The sequence below is a fragment of the Cupressus sempervirens genome, chromosome 5 (genome assembly GCF_028749045.1).
Source record: "Cupressus sempervirens isolate cs-2001-9-10 chromosome 5, ASM2874904v1, whole genome shotgun sequence".
In the NCBI taxonomy this organism is placed as follows: domain Eukaryota; kingdom Viridiplantae; phylum Streptophyta; class Pinopsida; order Cupressales; family Cupressaceae; genus Cupressus; species Cupressus sempervirens.
The window spans coordinates 1,023,410,967-1,023,432,839 of NC_143122.1; the positions used below are offsets into that span (position 1 = coordinate 1,023,410,967).

Sequence of the window (21,873 nt, forward strand, 5' to 3'; positions counted from 1 at the left end):
AATTCGTAGGTGATGCACAGATAGACTTTGCAGAGAATGTAAACAAATAGCCAGACTTAATTCAAATACACAAGACAAAGGAGAAGATCAAACCAACACAATGAATAATTCACAATATGATGATGCTCCAACTTGCCAAGGCCGAGCGAAGTAATACATGCAACAACGGAATAGGGTGAGGGTTGAATTCCCAGTGAAACCGCAAGAGCCAAATAGAGAAGATCTTTCACTTCCGAAATGGCGAACAACAGAGAATCCTCACTGGAATTCGCAATACAAGAGAAATAATCCAAATTGCATACCAACCACAACCTACAAGCCATGCTTAAATACCTGTCAAGAAACTTTCCGAGGGTGTACAAAGATAGACGACTGTGACACAAACTATGGAAACAAAAATAAAAATGGGGCTGAGATACATTAAATCAATCAGCCCGTTACAAAAGTTTGATTTATTATTTATTTTATAACAGGAACATTACAGTTACTCAGGGAGATTGAGATGGCCTTCAAGGAAGGTTGTTACTCTTATGCCACTCCGAGCATATCTTGTCCACACGTGAGATTGCCCGGATGGAGTTGGCAATAGAAATAGGGACAATGAAGCGAGATGTAACTCAAGAGAGGGAAGCATGGGCCACAGAGAGGGCAGCCATGCAGGCAGAGAGAAATTTTGGGGGCTCAGCTCGAGTAGGTCAGAGCAGATAAGGTGAAGCTGGAGTCACATGTGGCAAGATCTATGGTGGAGCTCGATGCCAAGGAGTAGTAGTCATTAGAGGCGGCAGTGACGGTGAAGAAGACGATGGAGAAGAAGATGGTTGTAGACCAGAACTTGCAGGTCAAAACACAACAAGTCTATGAGCTTTGGGCTTGCTTATCACCCACTCGAGTGCTTTCATCCACCACTACAACATCGGAGACGTGCTCTCAATCTCCCCCATCCTGATTTTTTGTTCTCTTTTGTATAGTGAAGTGTGAGTTGTGTTTTAACATCATTCCATTTTGTTTGTACATCGTCATGAGACGACTTTCTTTTTGGGGGGGATGATGTCGTCGAGTATAATGCTATGTGTTGTCTAAAATGTTGTTAATAGTAAGCATATCATTGATAGTTCGTGTGGCCAAGGGGAGTAGTTATGGTCCTAACAATTCACATCGCACCCCCTCAGGTGAAAGAGGGCATCATCATTATTACCATTGCCATTGGTATCATTTTTATCACTTGATGTAAACTCTAATTGATATTCATGGAATACATGGAGGTTCTCTAATATGTATGGCATATATTTGCATCTGTTATAACTTTCATACACTAGCATGCATTAAACTACCTTTACCATAGGCGGTAAACAGATTTTATTGCAAGCTTCAATTTTCATAAGTAACTTTATCTGCATTCACTATAAACCTATTTATTATTGACATAAGCAAATGAATTTGGAAGTATATGTATATATGCATAGAAAATAGAATTCTAATAAATTAGATTTCCTTTAAAGACCAAACGAATTTTTAAATAGCACTCAACTATTTTCTCCGAATTCATATTATTACTGAATGCAAATTATGTGTTCAGAGAAACCAGATATATGCACAAAAAAGGCATCGAGGATAAGCATTTTTTATAAGGTACCATCTATTTGTCAAGAATGTAAAACTAAAAGAGTAGTATCAACTCGGAAAAACACTTACATGGTCCTGCAGAGACTTGCCAATTGCAGGCAAACCCTTAACCTGATCAACATTAACAATTTTGAAAGGAATCTTCTCAAGAACAGAGATAGCCTTACTGTAGCTGAAAGACCTCCTATCATCACCTAGTGCTGAAAATATATAGTACAAGCTGACAAATTAGCTACTTTTGATTGGAAAAACAAAGAGGCTTATTTTACGAATACTCAGGATTTATTCAGAGACTTTTATCACCTTTGTAAATGGTGCAAAGATTTTCAAATGGTTCTGTAATATTTCTGTTTAAGTTAGGTGGATTGTATAGCATCAATAACTGCACAAGAAAATCAAATATAAGCCCTCATATCCAGTCATCTGACAAGTCCTCAGATGTAGATTATGATAATTACTGCAAGATGATATTTGTACATTTAATCATTAATGTCAAATGAAAAATCATTACTTTATACGTTTTAAGATTCATAATAAGTCCTTGCAGCTGTAAAATAGATTTAAACCTCTCTACAAGACCTTGTTTCAGGCAATGCATAAAGATATGGAATGACAACCTTTTCGTTCTAAAATGAACTATTATAAGAAAAGTTAGAAGCTTCAAGATTAACATAAGTTTACCCAAATGGGACTTTACCTCATCCAATGTATCTGTAGAATTGTTAGTACCAGAAGCCAAAGTCTTAGATATTGATTTGTCACTACGGAGATCAGTTCCATTATTCAAGTTCTCTTTGTGAAGACCACTTTCAGTGTTTGCATACTCTTCTTTGATTAGATCATTGGCAGATGTGTTTCCCATCTTCATTGCATTCTTGCCAATTGGAGCAATCTGCACTTCACTCTGATTTCCAGAGGACACCTCCTCAGAATGACTACTTAAATTCTTTGTTCTCTTAGTTCTTCCTGAACTGTAGTCATGTACCAGGTTTGCATCATTTGGCTCTGGTGAGTTAGTCACAGATTCAGATCTTGGTGCATCTTCAAATAATATTTGAAGCCGATAGTTCTCAACCGATAGCTTTGATCCTTCTTTCAAGCAGTCTTCTAGCCATTGGTAAGATAAGACATCCTACAACAATCATTCAAAGTGAGCTTGGTAATTATATATTTAATTATCCTCTATATAATAATACATATGTTTACTTCTATGATTTGATTATTTTCTAAAATTCATGCATTTTTGTTTTTATCAACTTTACATATAAAAAAAGGGTTTGTCAACTTCAAGCTAGGAAATTAATTCCAGACTTCACAAATAAAAGTCTGGACTTTGCTGCTATTTTATGAATTGCTTTTGCACTGTTATTGGCTTGAGAACTTGCTACCATTGATAAAAAAATTACTCCCTCTAGCCAGTTGGTATAAGCCTTCACATTAGGGTCCTAGGCAGACCTATCAAAATTAAAAGCCAAAGAACTCATTTAACAACTTGCTCAAGCAATTTGATTAAGAGGTCCACTCTCACAAGCTAATTTTTTTTTGCAATTTAACTGACCCACACTTTGAGGATCATCCAACTAGGCCCTAGCAAGCTTTCAAGTTCAAGAAGATATATTTGAAGTTCAATTTGCTTGTATCAAGTAAACGCGGAGTATTTACAGCTATATCTGTTAGACACATGAATTATAAATAAAGATGACAATGCAGACCAGATGCAAGAAGATAATGTGTTCACTCCGTCATGAAATGAATACAAAAGAACAACAAAAATGATCAGCCAAGGAGCAGAATTAATCCAACTAGATCATACTAATGAAGTATGGCTCTAATACGACTGATGAAGTACAGCTTTGATACCACTGATGAAGTACCGCTTTGATACCACTTGATGAAGGTACGCTCTGATACCACTGACGAAGGGCCTACTCTGATACCACTAATGAAGGTACGCACTACCCTTACCAACTCATAACCAAAAATGCCACAAAATGGAGACAAGAAATGACAAAATACTTCCCAAGCAATTTTATTATACTTGAAAATCCTTAGCAATTACAATAACATTTCTACAAGATCTCTCAAAATCCAATCCAAACCCAAGCTAGTCCAGCTCCACACTCTGGTAGAAACCTCTGAGATCTCAACTTGTGCTCGCAAGCCACCAAGCAACCTCCTTGTTTCTAAACTGCAGTCACTAGCTCTTCTCCAACTTTATCCAAGATCCAAGCGTAAACTGCCTCACATTCGACGCTCTGTCTACACTCACAAGTCCATCACAATCCTGCTGTAAACTGCCTCACATTCGGCGCTTTGTCCACAGACTTAAGAAAACTCACTCTTCACTTCCTCCTTCTCTTTCACACTTTCCAAGTTTCCACTTCTCGAGCTTCCACTTCTAGAGCTTCTACTCCTCAAGCTTCTCCTTGAGCTTCCACTTCTCAAGCTACTCCTTGAGCTTGATTTAGAAATGCTCATATGCCTTGCTTAAATAGGCACTTACCACCCCATGCATGACTTATCCACAACCTTCTAGAATTCCTCCACAATCTTCTACAACTTCCATAACCTTCTACAATATCCACAACTTTCTACAATATTCATAACTTTCTAGAATTCTACCCACACACCTCGATAAATGGAATGACAACCATTTATTTTTTATTTTTCTATTATGCCACCTATGCACCTCGAAAATAGAAATCCTCTTTTTCTTTCTTTTCTCTTTTTTCCTTTTTTTATTTTTTTTTTTTTATTTCTCCTTTAATTTTCCTCACTTTCTCTCTCCACAATTTTTTTTTTTTTTTTTTCAATTTTCCCATGCAAAATGCTCCTGCATCAGACTCCCCCAGTAGATAGAAAAGTGTGTCCCACACTTTGACGCCAAAAAGAAAGATCTACCACCATCTTCATCTTCACCAAAGGTTTCCACCTCAACAGGGACAAGAAAACCACCATGCAAATCTTCCACATCTGCACTACTCTATCAAACACCCAAATCTCAAACATCCAATCAACATGCTCACTTCCAGGAACAAACTGAACATAATGCTTCAACAGAAAACTCTCATCCACATCAGCAACTAGTGAATTCATACCCACAGCAACAAACCCCACATCAACAGCCACATGTAGATCTCCATCAACACATGCCAAACTCTCAACACCAGCAACCTCATTGCTCACAACAAGATGCTCTGCAATACATAACTCACCTCCAACAACCGGATCATCCACGACCAAGTGCTCTGCAACATACAAGTCACCACCAACATCAACTAGATCATCCACGACCAAATGCTCTGTAGTCTCCATGTCAGACTCAACCAACTGATCACGAAAACCAACCTCTGTCCCAACATCAACAAGGTTATGAATATCTTCAGCAACAACCTCTAGTTGCTCTGCAGGTTCTGTATCAGACTCCATAATCTGATCAACAAAACCAACCTCTTCCACCTTGACCTTCTTAGCTTGATTAGCCAATCTAGCATCCAACTGAGAAATCATCTTAGAAAAATTCCTCTCCACTATATCATGGATTTTCGCAATCATCTTAGGGTCCAATCCTCTTAGAGCCATCTCCCAAGATCTTCGTAAACCCTCTGCAACAAATCCTTCCCACGCTCCTTGTGACAACCTCAAATTGTTTGCAAGTCAGATCGCAACCTGCCACCTCGCACGAACAATCAGGAACCACATCACAAGTCTAGGACAACGAATCTGCAATCCACCAGCTCTCCACAATCATGCCTCAACAAGTTTAGTCTTCAATCTTCACATCCATCGATCAATCTACATGTCCTCCCAAGGCCCTGGTGCAAACTGCCTCAGCTTCAGCGATCTGTTTACACGCTCAAGAACTCCCACTCTAATAAACTTCACCCAACCAAGATCCTGGTACAAACTGCCTCACACTTCGGCGATCTACTTGTACACTCAGGAACTCCTGCTCTGATACCACTGATGAAGTACGGCTCTGATACCACTGATGAAGTACCGCTCTGATACCACTTGATGAAGGTACGCTCTGATACCACTGACGAAGGGCCTACTCTGATACCACTAATGAAGGTACGCACTACCCTTACCAACTCATAACCAAAAATGCCACAAAATGGAGACAAGAAATGACAAAATACTTCCCAAGCAATTTTATTATACTTGAAAATCCTTAGCAATTACAATAACATTTCTACAAGATCTCTCAAGATCCAATCCAAACCCAAGCTAGTCCAACTCCACACTCTGGTAGAAACCTCTGAGATCTCAACTTGTGCTCGCAAGCCACCAAGCAACCTCCTTGTTTCTAAACTGCAGTCACTAGCTCCTCTCCAACTTTATCCAAGATCCAAGCGTAAACTGCCTCACATTCGACGCTCTGTCTACACTCACAAGTCCATCACAATCCTGCTGTAAACTGCCTCACATTCGGCGCTTTGTCCACAGACTTAAGAAAACTCACTCTTAACTTCCTCCTTCTCTTTCACACTTTCCAAGTTTCCACTTCTCGAGCTTCCACTTCTAGAGCTTCTACTCCTCGAGCTTCTCCTTGAGCTTCCACTTCTCAAGCTACTCCTTGAGCTTCTACTTCTCAAGCTACTCCTTGAGCTTGATTTAGAAATGCTCATATGCCTTGCTTAAATAGGCACTTACCACCCCATGCATGACTTATCCACAACCTTCTAGAATTCCTCCACAATCTTCTACAACTTCCATAACCTTCTACAATATCCACAACTTTCTACAATATTCATAACTTTCTAGAATTCTACCCACACACCTCGATAAATGGAATGACAACCATTTATTTTTTATTTTTCTATTATGCCACCTATGCACCTCAAAAATAGAAATCCTCTTTTTTTTTCTTTTCTCTTTTTTCCTTTTTTTATTTTTATTTTTTTTATTTCTCCTTTAATTTTCGTCACTTTCTCTCTCCACAATTTTTTTTTTTTTTTTTTTCAATTTTCCCATGCAAGATGCTCCTGCATCACATACTTAGTGAAGTTATGTCAATTTGAGAAGGTAAACCAATGATCAAATGAGGCATGTATATAAAGATGTGTAATATCCCCAAACTAGGATATTTGTCTCAAATCTGATTTGGGTTATCCATTTTGGATATTTGACATTTTGTCAAACACTTCGCATGCAAGCTCCAATACCACTGTAAGAACCCCATAGTTCTATCTCAATTTCAGTAACACTAGAATGTTTTGTTCTTGCAAAGTTAATGTATTTTGTGCTTTTCCAAAATATTTTATTTTATCTTATTTTTGGAATTTTTGACAATATAAGGAGTTATTATATTTACAAGTTGAATATGCTTACAAATGCAAAATCATAACTTAAGTGAAAAGTGTGAGCATGATGCCTTGTAAGCAAAAAGTGTAAGCATGAAGCCTTTTAAGTGAAAGGTGTGAAGGAGAAGCTTTTTGGATTGAAATGTTATAAAAGCAAGGCTCTTGAGATGAATTCATTAATTCTATTGCTAATATTATCCCCAAACTAGGATATTTGTCTCAAACCTGATTTGGGTTTTAAATTTTGGATATTTGACATTTTGTCAAACACTTTGCATGCAAGCTTCGGTACCACTATAAGAACCCCATGGTTCTATATCAATTTCACTGCTTGAATGTTTTGTTATTACAAAAATTAATGTTTTTGTGCCTTTCCGAAATATTTTATTTTATCTTATTTTTGGAATTTTTGACAATATAAGGAGCTATTATATTTAAAAGTTGAGCATGCTTCCAAATGCAAAATCATAATTTAAGTGAAAAGTGTGAGCATGTAGCCTTGTAAATGAAAAATTGTAAGAATGAAGCCTTTTAAGTGAAAGGTGTGGAGTAGAAGCTTTTTGGATTGAAATGTTATAAAAGCAAGGCTCTTGAGATGAATTCATTCATTCTATTACTTGTATTATTTAATGTGCACTTTGTGTTTGGGGAAGAGATTGAAACAAGGGTTTCAACATTGTTGGAGACTTGTGAATTCTTCACCATTTCAGCACTTTGAATCTGTGAGACACCAGGTGAATTGTGTTTTATCTACTAAATATTGTTGTCCGGCAAAATGGGTGGTTAGGCAGTTACCGGTGCGGACACAGTTGTGTCGTTTCATTAACACCGTATCGGATATTATAAATGTGGCTTTCACTTATGTATTTGGCATCGTTGTATGAAACATTATTGTTATGTACGAAAAGCATTTGATGAATGAATAGTATTTTACTTTGTTAAGTTATTACATGTTTCTTTCTTATTCACTTACGGGCTAAACATTTGGCGTTGTTGCCAGTTCGAATCCGGTGTAGTATGGAAGGCTAACGATAAATGGGAATAATAGTACCAGACAACCGGAAAACGAATGAGGACAACGAAACAGAAATTTTGGAAGGTGAGCACAAGGCAACCCAAAACTTTCACATCCTATACCACATAAGCCTAGAAACCTTCATACGGAGAGAAGCAGCGGAGAACAAGATTACGCCAAACAATGTGTGGGATGCTATGCACACAAGCCCAAACATGAACAGATTTTTAGACCCACTCCCCCGTCTGATTGCACAACCATACTTGGCACAAAAGAGATGCAGGGAGGAAGTGGAATGCAAGGAACATCGTCAGGAGACCCTAAAGAATTTCTATGAGAGATGTACGGCGTCACAAAAAAAAACCATGAGCTTTTGAGCCATGGTGTCAAGAGCACTCAGGAGTTTGTAACTGTCACATGAGTCGACATGATGTATACAGATTAAATAAATAAAATAGTGTTCTATTTTGTATTTATATAATGATATATGTCAAATGCCCAATCTTTTAAACAAAATAAGGAACTTGAGGGAAGATGGTGATGAATTACAATCTATGCAAGGAGATTTAATCCAAGCCGAGCGAAGGCAACTGCTAAGACAACCTGTCAAAGATCGGATTGTGGGGTAGTAGGAGGAATCACTGAGTGTGATTGAAGGCAACCGCATGAAAGCACCGGAACTGTCGAAGGGTGCCACAATTTGCCGGAACAACGAGTACGGAGCAACAAGGAGTTGGTCGAGGAAACACGGCACAGATTAACGGTGCTCGAGGAGACAAGAGAACAGTTTTTGCATTCATCTCGTACACAACTACAAGAGGAAGCCCATAAAGAAGTAGGAAGAGAGGCGAGGCCAACAGAAGACACCGGTGCACAAGAAAGTGTCGGAGGGACACTGCACGGTGGTCAGAGTAACCTGCCAGGACCAACTCCTAATGGTTCGGGGACACGACCGAGTGGTCATCAAAGGACAAGAAAAACAATGTCTCAAAAGCAAAAACTCCCGAAGTTCACAGGCAATGGGAAGGAAGACCCCGTACGGCATTGTCATACCTGCGAAACCATATGGACTGCCAACTTCGTCACTGATGCTGACAAGTGGTTGAACCAATTTCCAACCAACCTACCGGGAGTGGTCATGGATTGGTTCTCTGAGATGAACAAGGCGAAGATCTCCACTTGGGATAATCTCAAGAAAGAATTTCAAGCAGAATTTCGGCTACTACGGGACGACAATGAGGTTGTCGCGGAGATCTACAACTGTAAACAAGGAAACAAGGACATCATTCAAGCCTACAATCAAAGGCTCAAAGATCTTCTTAGCCAAATGGGTACTCAACCCACAGATGAACTAAAGAAACATTGGTTTGTCGAAGGACTCCGCGGGGCATTGAGAAGGAAAATGAAGATAGTCCTGCCCACATCATATACGGATGCCTACGACCGTGCCCTAAACCTAGAAAGTGAGGGCAAGACAGCAAAAAAAAAAAAAGTAAATGCTCATCCTCCTCTGAGAGTGATGAGTCCTTTGACGAGGAAAGTAATGCAAACAGCGAGGAGGAACCCAACAAGAAAGTACAAGCTCTCCAAAAGGACTTGGAGCGAATGAGGAAAGAGTTCAAGTCCATGAAGGGAACTACTAACCGCATGGAGGAAGGAGAAATATGGTGTATGGATTGCAAAGAGAAAGGTCACCCAAAGGGAGCGTGCCCTAAAAAGGAAATGTGCAATATCTATCAGATCTTGGGTCATTCTACAAAGGAGTGCCCATTCAACATGAAGACACGAAGTCAACAAATATTGTTCACACAGGAACAACCATCCATTTTTGGCACTAATAATGAGACCCAAGGCAAGAACAATGCCACATCCGGCAGATACAGAAAACTGCTGAGGAGGATGGGGCAACAATGACAATAGGAATCGGATACAGTATGATTCCAAGAGAAGGCCCATAATCCAATGCCGAGCATGTAACCAATGGGGGCACTTCGTCAAAGAGTGTCCGAAGAACGACACTCCTCAAAAGATATGTCGATGGTGTGGTCCAAGGTACCACGAAGACACCAATTGCCCAAAACAAGTAAACCTCCTTAATATTGATGAGGAGAAAGTTCTTATTGTCACCTGCAACCAGGCCAAGTAGGCAACCTATCTTGACCCCCGCACAGAGAAGTAGAGACTACAGGAAGCACGAAAAGACATAGAAAGGGCAATAAAGGCTACAAAAGATATGAAAGATACTATTCTTGGACAATCCGAGGGGGAGAACAACTAGGTCAATCAAATGTTGTAAATGGAGGTGCCCGTTAGACTTCAAGACCTATTACAAACGGTACACAACTAAGGACGACATTATTGAATATCCATGCAAACCCGTCAGAGACAAAGGAACAACCAACTGTACTAGGAGGATCGGCCACAGATCCCATGTTGCTGACAGTAAGCAATGGCCATCACCCGGTGGTGGTTGAGATGGGAATCCTCGAAACCATCCTGACAGATACCATCGTGGATGGTGGGTCCAAAGTGAATGTTCTCCTCGAGGAGATGTGAAAGAAACTAGGCAAGCCTACCCTGTAGCCGCCCACATTCAACCTACTCAGCGCCAACCAGCTGGGGATAAAGCCCCTAGGGACCTTGATGGCTCAACAATTAACCATCGGGTCGCAGCCATTTGTGTTGGATTTTGTAGTGATTCCCTTGAAGAAAAAGGGATATGACGCTATTCTGGGAAGAGGATGGCTGGTGGCCGCTAAAGTGAATCACAATTGGAAGAAAAATATTTTGTCGATGGAAAGCAGAGGATGGAAGTTTGCCATTGATCTCCGAACTCAAATAGTAAGTGAACAAATTACGTCATCATCGGAGTCCAAGTCAGACGGGGAACATCGAACAAATGGAGGAAGAGCCCGTACGGATCCAAACAACAAGGGGGTTTTAGAATTGGAAGAATGTTCAAGAGACAAGACCAATTCACTAAATGGACTTTTTCATTGGCGGATGGAAGATTATGAGCTGTTCCATTCTTACATGCTTGGCATCGAGGAGCCTGAAGATGAAGATGAGTATTTCCACCGGAATTCATGGAATCCAAAGAAATCAACGTGAAGATCAACGAGAGTCCCGCCCATTGCTTTGAAGGGAAAACTATAAGATATGAAGAGCTATCAGTAAAGGCTACTAATCTTGGCGACGCAAAGAATCCAAGGAACATACTTGTTGGAGATGACTGCAACCCAGGATGCTCCTACATCAGACTATGTATTGGGAATTATTTTGGAAGTTGTAAATTATATTGTAACATGTGGGAACCTTGATGTAATATCTTAATGTGGTGCTATGTAACTAATTGTACGTTAGGGAAGCTCAAAAGGCCGACCTAATTATCATTTAAGTAGGGTATGCAGGAAGTTGTTTTGGTTGGGTAAAATATACCATCATTATGTATGTTATGTATGCAATGCAAACTTAAAGGTTGAACCATTAGAGCAAAGCAGAGTAGAGATAGAGTTGTTTCATGGTGTTGAACTTCAAAGGAATTGTATTGGCAATTGAATTGCGAGTTTGGTCGGTTCACTCTTTGGATTTGTTATCTTGAAGATTGTTGTATACACTTGCTTAAGCAATTTGAACAGTGGGTTCAGTTGTCTTCCTTCATGCTCCTAACAGGGCTAGAACCTTATGACAAGGATCCAAAGTCTCCTAACAGGTACTATTGTGCTGATTGTATTGAATTCAACTCCTAGCAAGGTCACACCCTTTCACAAGGAATATTTATATTAGTACATCATCTTGTGGGTACCATCCTCATTGGGGTTTTCCCTCTGATCAAGGCTTTCCCTAGTAAACAAATTATTGTGTCATTGTGCATGTTTTATCTGTTGGCATTGGTCACTCTTTTGGTTATTAAAGTTGGATATAAGAAGTTGAATTTAAGTTTGATTTGCTCAGAACTGATTCACCCACCCGCCCCCCAAGTTGTGTGGGTGGACTACACTTTCTAACACAAGAATCATAGTTCTATGGTTAATGTTTGCATGTAATGCATTTGGAGTGCATTTTGAGGAGTTGCGATCCTATTGTTGCAGAGGCTGAGTTTGAAAGTCAATTCAAGAATTATTGTAGCTGCCATTTTTTACATACAGTTGCATTTGTTTGTTCAAGAATTTTTTTGCTGCCAATATTCTTCCTTTCAAAGGGTTTCAAGGCATGCCTTATATGTAAGTTCATGGATTGCAGCTTCTAATTTTTTTGGGTATTGTTGCTTTAGATAATAGAGGATATTTTATCAAATGGGTTATTGATATTTTGTAAATTTGGAATTTTCAGTTGTATATTCCCCTATGTAATATCCAAATTTTGAGTTGAAATTATTATTGCAATATATTCTATTTTGCTGCTATACTGTTGTATCGGAAATTGCAAAACCTCAAAAATAAAAAAACAAAACCAAGCCTTCAGCATAGATTGTTTGAGAGCCAACAAGGCTCATTATTCAAATATTAGTTTATAATGCTTTACTAATATTTAAATAACTACCATGACTTATTATAATTAATTAATTAATTAATATTAGCTTTTGATAAAATTAATTATTTAATCATATTTTATTGATATTTTATTTAGGGAGACATTACATTTCCATAGTTCAGCAGTATGGATAGGAGACCCATCTCGGGATTTGCAGAGCTATGTGGGGGCTTTATAAGTTGTTTTGGACAATTTGGGATAATCTCCTAAATTTTAGAAGGGATTCTTACATTTTAGAGGTTGACTACAAGTTGATAGGAACACATCAGGGAACCTTCTGGATCATTCTAGAGACTTTGGTTGCAGTACCTATTTTTTAGGGGAATCTATCAATTCGCCTAGAGCATTCAAATATCATTTGTAGACTGGTTGGTGATAGCAGTCAGAAATTCATTTGGAGTCAAAATGATGAGTTTATAAAGAAAGTTGGAAATATTAAAGTACTTTAATATTTAATTATTAATAAGTTTAAGGGGTGACTTAGGAAAAGAAATAATAATGTATTAATAAAATACCCCTTGGCACAAGTTTTTAGGTGAGTGTGCTTTTAAAAAGCGTTTTTTTTTAAATGAGAATAAGACCCTCATGGACTGATCTCTTTAAGAGATTTTTTTTTTTCAAAAAGTTAATGAAAATAAATTATTAGAAAGCCTTTTAATATGGTTTGAACCTCTAGGAGGGAAAGAAAGAGATAAAAAGAGGGTTGGGAATTCATTTTGAGCATCCAGGTTTATTTTTCACATCAGCATTTAGAAGTTTGAGCTCTCAGACATATTTGAGCCACAGTTGGAGATTCCAAGAACGGAAACTCTTGGAAGAATAGGGAGTTGGACTAAAACCTAGCTCTCCTGCTGACAGGATTCAGTGGTGATCAGATTGGAAATCAGACATCAAATTTTGTGAGAAATCTTTTGAAGCAGACTTGGTGTGAACAGTTGATACTGATCACATTACAGATCCGAGGACTGGGTGGCAGATTTATTAGATTTCAATCATTCAAATCCTAGCAATACAGCCTCAAGCAATCAACCATGTCCATTCCCAGCAGGGCGCGAGGGATTAGCTGTAGCAGACATCATAAAACCAGAGAATTATGTGTGCCATCAGCAGATTTATGATAGCAGAGAACAAATCAGTAGTTGAAAGATAAAAATCAATTCAAATATCGATGCTGTTACTACATCAGAACCATACAGCCTGATACAGCTATGTTAGAGATTAGCTGAATAAAAATTAATTCAGAATTTTAATTCTTTTGTTTGATCTATTTTATTGTTAGTTTATTTCCATTATTTTGTCAATTCGGGCATTGCAATTCTCTTATCAGAAAAACAACAGAAAAATATCAAAAAAAGTAGAAAAACAAAAAAACACAAAAACATTGAAAATTTAGAAGAAGAAAAATCGGAATATTCAGCTTATTGGCACCTACGGATCTTTCACTCTTTGACCACTAATCTCCTTTCAATTTACCAAATTACTCATGATGCAAAAGGTTAAATAGTTGAGCTCACTCCTAATTATGTATACAATAGAGATATGGAGACTACAGATATAATTGCTAGAAGTGTTGAGGAACATGCATAATGACTGTATTCTTTACCTTATTTTGCTCCCGCTGATGACGTTCATCTGGTTGAGATTGTTCCTTTGCTTGAGGTTAATATAGTTCTATCAAGGGTAATCATGTTTGAGGTGAAGTTTGGTCATTTGAACCTCAGTGTTCTTGAGCCTAGTGTTGAGCTTCCTTGATGAAGGGTGCTCCCCTTAATACCACAACAAAAAAATTGAGAGAACAAATATGAGTTTCTTATTATCGCCGCAAATGCGGAATTATAGAATTACTATATACAAACCCACATGGGCACCTTCTTTACAACAATCTGCAAGATAGAGCTGCGATTATCACCTAGAACTGCCCTAGACATCCTACGGGCTTTCCTTATATAGGCACTTTTAACCACCCGAGAACGTTCTAGACACTAAGCCCTAACCCTTGAGGTCGACCAACCTCATATTATATTATTCCATTACACTTTATTACATATGATCAACTCAAGACAATTTACGAATTACATTTTCAGATGGGTCGACTTCTTGAGACCATAACTAGCAAACCGTTGACTCAATGGGCTATTATAACCCCATTACAGAATCCTCGGCTAGCGATCTATAGCGGTTGCATCCATAAGTCAAAGTTTCACCTCATTTCGGAGCCATTTAGGCCTTCATCGCTGGACCTGAAGTTTGGATAGCCAAAATTCATACCAAAAAATCTGCAATAATTACACCAATACATATAATATGACAATAAAGCTCATCCAGCAGGCTGATACGTAAAAGATGAACCTCCATATATGAGATTAGAACAATCTAAGCACATAATACTAACTTACTAAAATTAGCAAACACCCTCAAATGGCAACTCTATATAGGAATAGCCCTTATTAAAAACACAAAAACTGGAAATAGAAATATTTTTTTGGTGATGCAAGATTGTCCTTATACCTAGGATGCTCCTGCATCATTCCTCCTCCACCACCTGCTTCTACAGTTTTGAGTTCTACATCTACGCAAATTGATCATAGTGTTCTAGATCTTGCTTTATGGGATAATTAATAATTATTTAACAATTGTTTTAGACTTGTTTGTGGAGTCTCCTCTTGCAGATTTGGGAGACATACTTGAGGGGATGTTTGTCTTCTTTGATGACAGTCTCAACGCAACTGTTGGTTCATCTTTCTTGTCTTTAGAGATTGGCATTGATTAGGTTCCTTATTCACTTGATTTCTCAAATTTCTTGGTTGAATTTGATCATGAATATGTGGTCACTAAGTGTGGAGACTCCTTAGTTTCCAGAGGTTTCTATTTGAAGACTTCCTTCCTCATCCTTTCCATTGGACATGGAGTAGCTTCTTCATCATTCAATGGACTTGTTTCTTCCTAAGGGGAGATGTGTTGATCATCTCTTGTTTTTGGGCATACTTCATCAATATTAAAGCTTTGTCATTGTTGGGGGGACATCATTTCTCTCTTTTTCCTTCCTATGGGGGGATCATTAATTCTCTACACATCATGTGTGTAGTCCTTGGGGGCTACCATTGAGTTCTCCATGCATCATCTTGATTGTTTATTTTCTCTTTTTTGGAGACGATTTTTCACCCATGTGGTTTTCTCCTTTACTCCACTAGTGATCGATTGCATTGCATTTGCATTGTACATAGGTACCTAAAATGGTTTGTGTAGCCAAAACCCATATAGCATCTTGCTTTTGTATTGCATAATAATCTTCTCCCTTAGTTGCACTTAAGGGGCAATGTTGGAGTAAATGAACTTTTACCATTTACCTAAGCTTAAGTTTAGTTATCCATTTACATATGCTTAAATTAAGTTAGCCATCCAACATTGTTAGTTATTCTAAGTGCATTTAGTTTTTATTGTTATGGTAGTTGATTGTCAGTTATATGCATTGGCTCTCTCCTTGCCTTTATAAGCAAGAATTTGAACATTATCTTTCGTGTCCCCATTTAGTCATCGTTCTCACTCATGAAATAGTTTCTTCTTCTCTCCTATACGTGAAGGTCTGCTGGAGTGTTGGCACTGTGCTCCTGAGCTTGGTGGCCATCAACAACAATCAATACTCTACAAATTCTTTTTGAAGACAACTCATCACCTAGCCCTCAAATTTTTATCCTCCCAACAATTGACAAAATAACATACCCAATTTTATGGGATAGAGTTTTGAAAAAGTATGCCCAAATGTATAGTTGTCTTGTAGTTTTTCAGAAAAGATGATCTCCAATCCAAACAAGTAACCAAGTAGAAGGAAACTCAAAATGCACCTCAATGAAAAGCATTGAGATGGGGTAAGAAAACAAGTACGGCTACTTTTTACAGGATCGCTTGAAATCCCTTGCAATTAGCCGCTTTGCTAAAGTAAAGATTCAAAATTGCTCTCTAAACACAACCTGTAGAAATAAAAGTGACAATGGAGAGAAGCACCCCAATTTGCTTAGAATAAAAACTCAGTAGTTTCTACAACAATTATTTATTTGTTTCTCCAGCAAAAAAGAATTTTATTTAATGAATTTTTATTTTCACATGTATTTTTATTTATAAAAGTAACCCCTTATGAACCAAGTAGAGAATACCTAAGTTGACCATAAATTGAAATGTGAGAATATTTCAAGCTGGTTTGTATAGCGAATCAACAAATAGTGATCAACAAGACAAATCTAATTCAGGTAAAGATTTGGCAATTAATTTATGGGTTGAATTCCTGAATGTTGTTTACCTAGCATAAATATAGGATTAAAAATAACAGTCACCATATCTCCTAACTGTCATTCAACGTAGATTTTGTTGAGAACTATGCATATAAGTGAGAGACATATGCCTAACAATGATGCCTTTAAGGAGTATTCTTGTGTGAAAATATCCATTTATTTCAATATAAAATATTGTTTCCAGGTTCGAGGCTTGATAAACCTCAAAAAATAAAGGTGTATTTCTAGACTGAAGAACAAAACTATACCAAATACAAAAACATTATGGGAAGATAGCACACCTGTTTTAGTTTTTTGCATCGTTCAGGACCTAATTTTTCTGCTAGAGCCTTTGAATTTGCAGCAAATACATGTGTTACTTTCCTGGAAATATGATCTTCAATTTCAGCACCCAATTGTTGTAACTTTTGCTTCCATATCTGTATAAGAGCAACATGCGTCAGTTTTTCTGTAAAAAGATACAACCATACAGCTAAGCTAAAAGCACAGGTGAACATGGAATTTTCAATTTCAATGATCACAGTTTGTTATCAATACTTCAGAAGGCGAAAATTCTAAAGCAAAAACAAGAAAGGTCTCCAGAATTCTCATTTGTGCCTAAATATGAAGTTTTTGCATAAAAGGATGTAGTAGAAACAAATGCAAAATAATACTAAACTAATTTCAATGAATAAACAAAGAAGTTCCATACCAAAAAAGTTAAAAACAACAGCAACAATTCAGAATTAGCTCAAACTAAATGAAGTAATTAAAGTATGTTAATATGCATTGTCTCAAGACCATTAAAAACAAGCAATCAAAAGACAGATTTCAGAACCTTAAAAAAATTAACATATAAATGCCTCCCACAATATTTTCTTATGAACACATAACTCTTCAGAAGTACCTTTAAATTCCTCAAAGGGAAACTTTTCAATCCAGCATTTATTTGGGGGTAGTTGTTAGAATGATATATTTTCTTTGAGACAATTACCCCTGTAGGACACAGCCCTTTACATTGTCACTCTTGTTCAGGGTTCACTATTCTATCTCATTTGTCTTCCTGCCTTGTGTCCTAAAAATCATTAACCCCCTCATTTAAGTTTTGCTTGAGTTGAAATCTATACTAAGCGGTACAATCCTTCTTGTTTAAGAATATTTTAAAATGCATATTTAGTAATTATCTCCAATTTGAATGTTTATTACTTTATTCATACACTTTGCCAACCTCAACAGTAAAACGACATGGATGTAATTCTCACCTGCCCTGACACTGAAACAAAAAAATTGGAAGTGGATGTAAATTATCTTCATTTTTCACTTCGGTATTTTACTCTATGGTAGTTTAAAATTTTACAGAGACTAATAAATATTGGTTTTGGTTGGGGATTCAATTTGACATTCAGGCTACAAACTAGAAGCATGGAGAAGTATTTAGAAAATGGGGAAGAAATGAAAAGAAGGGGGTGTGCATACTCTTGGCGAAACAAGATAGTGTGGTTTTCGTCATACAAGCTAATGACCTCAATAAGTTGAGGATCTTTTGCCTATGTACTTTGGCTTTGCTTGTCATTCTCAACTTCACAATGTTCCCATGGCTTTGAGGTTGTATTGTATTATATATCTTAATTCATAGTTTACTATATCTAGCTTGGACAATTAGTTTGAGAAACGATCTTAGATGTTTGAGTTTGAGTTTTAAACTTGGAAGAGATACTTTGAAGTTAGCTTTTTTTTATGTCTTTCACATTACTTTGATGAGAGTTGAGATCTTACATATATATAATTGATTTTTTGAATGTCTTTTGTATTACTTTGGTGACAATCAATATCTTACATATATGTGTGGTTGCCAAGTGTTGAGGTATTTTCCTTCTTGATGGCTTTTCTATTTGTCATGTCTCTATGATCATATAGATTACTATGGTTTTTCACTGGATACCGTTTTAGTCTTTGACTGTGAATGTACGAATGTATCCAGGACATTTCCTTACTCTGGTGTAGTTTCACGCCAAGAGATTGCTATAAATTCTAAGGGTTCGTTTGTTTGCATTAATTGAACCGGAATTGGCAGAAACAAATTCTAAAAAATTTAATCCTTAGGTTAGATACGTCAAACCAGAATCAGAATATGAGTTTCGAATCCCCATCTTGATCCGAAATAAGGATTTTTTAATTCCACCTCAAGAGGTGGAATTAAAATTGGAATTGGAATTAAATCAAATTTTCATTTTCATTTTTCCCGCTCAACAAAACCCAATTCCAAATTAAAAAATCCAGCATCTGACAAATTCTGGATATCAGAAAAATGCAACAAATTCCAGATATCAGAAAAATGCAACATTTGCTAATGCCAGCAGCCAAATGGGCCCTAAGATAGTATGGCTTAGTGATTAAAACAGCACGTCACACCAGTTGCTTGCCATCAACAAGTTTAAAACATGGAGAGGTCCAGCACTAGCATGTTGTCTAATGGAAAAGCTAGACAATTGTTAAGGTATAATCCCTGTATTCTGTTTCTCTCTCCTGAGCTGATTTGTAATGTTGAAATGGGTTAGGAAATGTCACTCGTGGCATGGGAAATCTTGTAGTTGGGGCCAACTTGCAGCCCTATGCCCCTATTATGTTCATGAGAAAGCATTGTTATGGAGCATTTTGATGCTACCAAGGTGCTGCATATGCGAAGCATTCACCTGGCACCGTTGTACTAGAAAGCAGCTTTGATTCTGGAAACAACCTTAGAGAAGTGACTATTGCATTACACGAGAAATATGTTGATTGTCGACATCTTTGAGAATAATAGTTTTGGGCCTTTAAACCCTTGAAAACAGATTCATTTTTAGATTAATGTATACGTTTAAGGGCAAGAATTGTAGAACTGTATTTATTCAAATAAAGAATCATGACCTGTGTGTGATCTGTTATAGGACAGCCTCAGTAGGATCTATTGGTAGTTTCCTAGAAACATAAATGGCATTGCTCTTTCAGTTTGACTTGATGTGTACGCAATTCTTATAAAAAGAAATTGAGATGTTGTGTGCTAAGCTGAAAGTATTATGCTCGTTGGACCCTTATGAACAAGAATTTTCGGCTTTTAAGATTTCTTAAATGTTATTGAAAGAAATACCAAACATATTGTTCAATAGCTTTTGATAGGGAGTGGTGGCATCATTTTGGTTAAGTAGTTTAATTAAAGTCAATAGTCAGTATATCTCCTACCGGGGTAGAGGAATGGAAAACCACCGAAGTTACAAGCAATATAGAACCGATAGATTTTAGCTTGTTTATTTGATATTTCTATAACTTCGGTATAAAACATTTCAACTAAAAATTATATATCATGAATTTTTTCCTTTCTTCAATATAAGCTCTATTAATATGTATAAGATATCATAGGTGAATACATTTTCAGGATTGCAGATTTGCAATTAGATCGATATAAAACTTATATCTTTATATGTACACTTAATAAAATATAAATAAACTACTTACGTATATGTGTGTATGTACGTATGTATGTATGTCATAGGTGAATAGAAATTTGCACAAATAATCTTATAAGCAAATTTTATCTGTAGTGTTAATATTCTTTTTTATGGTTTATCTTTAAAGTTCTTACTTTTCAAACTTAGTTCATTGTCACTGAAAATCTTCTCTCCAATTTATATAAACTTCAAAATCACGCGAAATGTCATATAAGGCATGCAATGTGAACATCCACTGAAGTCCGCTTCAAAATTACATTTATTAAAATTAAACATTTCAAACAAATAAATACCGCTTCAAACTTTAAATTCCTGTCCCAGAGACCTATAAATTAAAGTACAATTTCAAAAGAAACGGTCTGTAATTTTCAGAGTTGGATTAAAGCAGTAGGGAAAAACCTCTTGTACCAATACCAACTAACTGGGTTGGAGAAAGAGGCACTCGTACCTGAATTCTGCGAGGCTGCATTCCTTTCTCAACGAAGTAGACCACCATACCAGAAAACCGCTTCTCTGGAGTTGTCGGCGCCATCTTCAAACCTGCTTTCCCATGTAGAGTAGGTGGCACGAAATCTAACAAGTACAGGAGAATGAGATTCTATTTTTTAAATTGATGGCTGATTTAAATTCACTTTGGTGACAACATGCCGTGGAGCATTTTAGTCTTCCGGAAGATTTAAATTTATCCATCGGTGCGCTTTGGGGTTCAGAATGGACTAGAAGACCACTAAACCTCTAAGGGCCCGTTTGGTTCGTGGATATCAACGGGAATTAGAATTGCGCATTTTAAAAAAATTGCAATCCACTGTTTGGGTCGACGAAATGAGAATAAGAATATGAAAAAATTAGAATTCGCAATCCTCATTTAGCCCCCAATTCAAGGATTCGGTCTTCCTCTCAAATAGTTGGTATTGACCAAATACCCAAATTTATATCCAATTTTGGATAAAATGAGCATTGCGAATTAATACAAAATGAACTTTTTTGAAGTCCGGCAGCCCTAAAATGTTGTGTTTTGGGCGCTCAAACTTATTTTCTGCCGGATGATATTCGTTTTCCCTCCATTTTAGCGCTGTAAACATTTTGCTCCAACGTCTCTGCTGGCTCACGTTGCAAGGTGCTCTCCATTTCCTCTGGTTGCAAGCTGGCTCACGATCGGCATTGTTGGAGTCTTCTTCCCAGTTAACTTTGAACAAGGTAACTCACCAATAATACCCTCTTCTCTCAAATGGTTTGCATACCATCTCTGTACTTCTCAGACTGAGATATACAATATTCATGTCTGAACTTTCACATTGGTGCGCTCATCTCTACTATGGAAATTTAATTTCATCTTTCTCCAACCAAAACATTTATTTGCCCTTCTAGATCAAGCATGTTGTGATAATGGCATTCTTGACAAGTTTGCGTCATGATTCTCCTAAAACAATTTCTAGTCATACCCCATTGGTTTGAGAAATCCTATTAAAATGGTGTACCTACACGAAATTATTCTTAATATTATTAGCCATGTGTACAGTTATTATGATTCAAGTTTCCTTAAATCATAAAGTAAAATTTAACTCTAGAGTATAGATTTATATGAGTTTGGATCTTGACAATGAGATTTCCTATTAGAGTATGGAGAGGTATATTAATGATTAGGT

At 37.2% G+C, this 21,873-nt stretch overlaps 1 protein-coding gene across 1 annotated transcript in view; it reads right to left on the minus strand.

Moving 5' to 3' along the window:
- The window catches only part of POL{LAMBDA} (DNA polymerase lambda (POLL)), a 238,720-nt gene extending 217,737 nt beyond the window's left edge, over nt 1-20,983 (minus strand). The window contains exons 1-5 of the mRNA XM_089833317.1: nt 20,676-20,983; nt 17,045-17,182; nt 2,321-2,755; nt 1,927-2,005; nt 1,693-1,823 (exon numbers count right to left, since the gene is read on the minus strand). Of these exons, the coding sequence (XP_089689443.1) occupies nt 1,693-1,823; nt 1,927-2,005; nt 2,321-2,755; nt 17,045-17,182; nt 20,676-20,759 (867 nt within the window). The 5' untranslated portion in view covers nt 20,760-20,983. The remainder of the gene's footprint in view (nt 1-1,692; nt 1,824-1,926; nt 2,006-2,320; nt 2,756-17,044; nt 17,183-20,675) is intronic.
- Nucleotides 20,984-21,873: the final 890 nt, after the last annotated feature.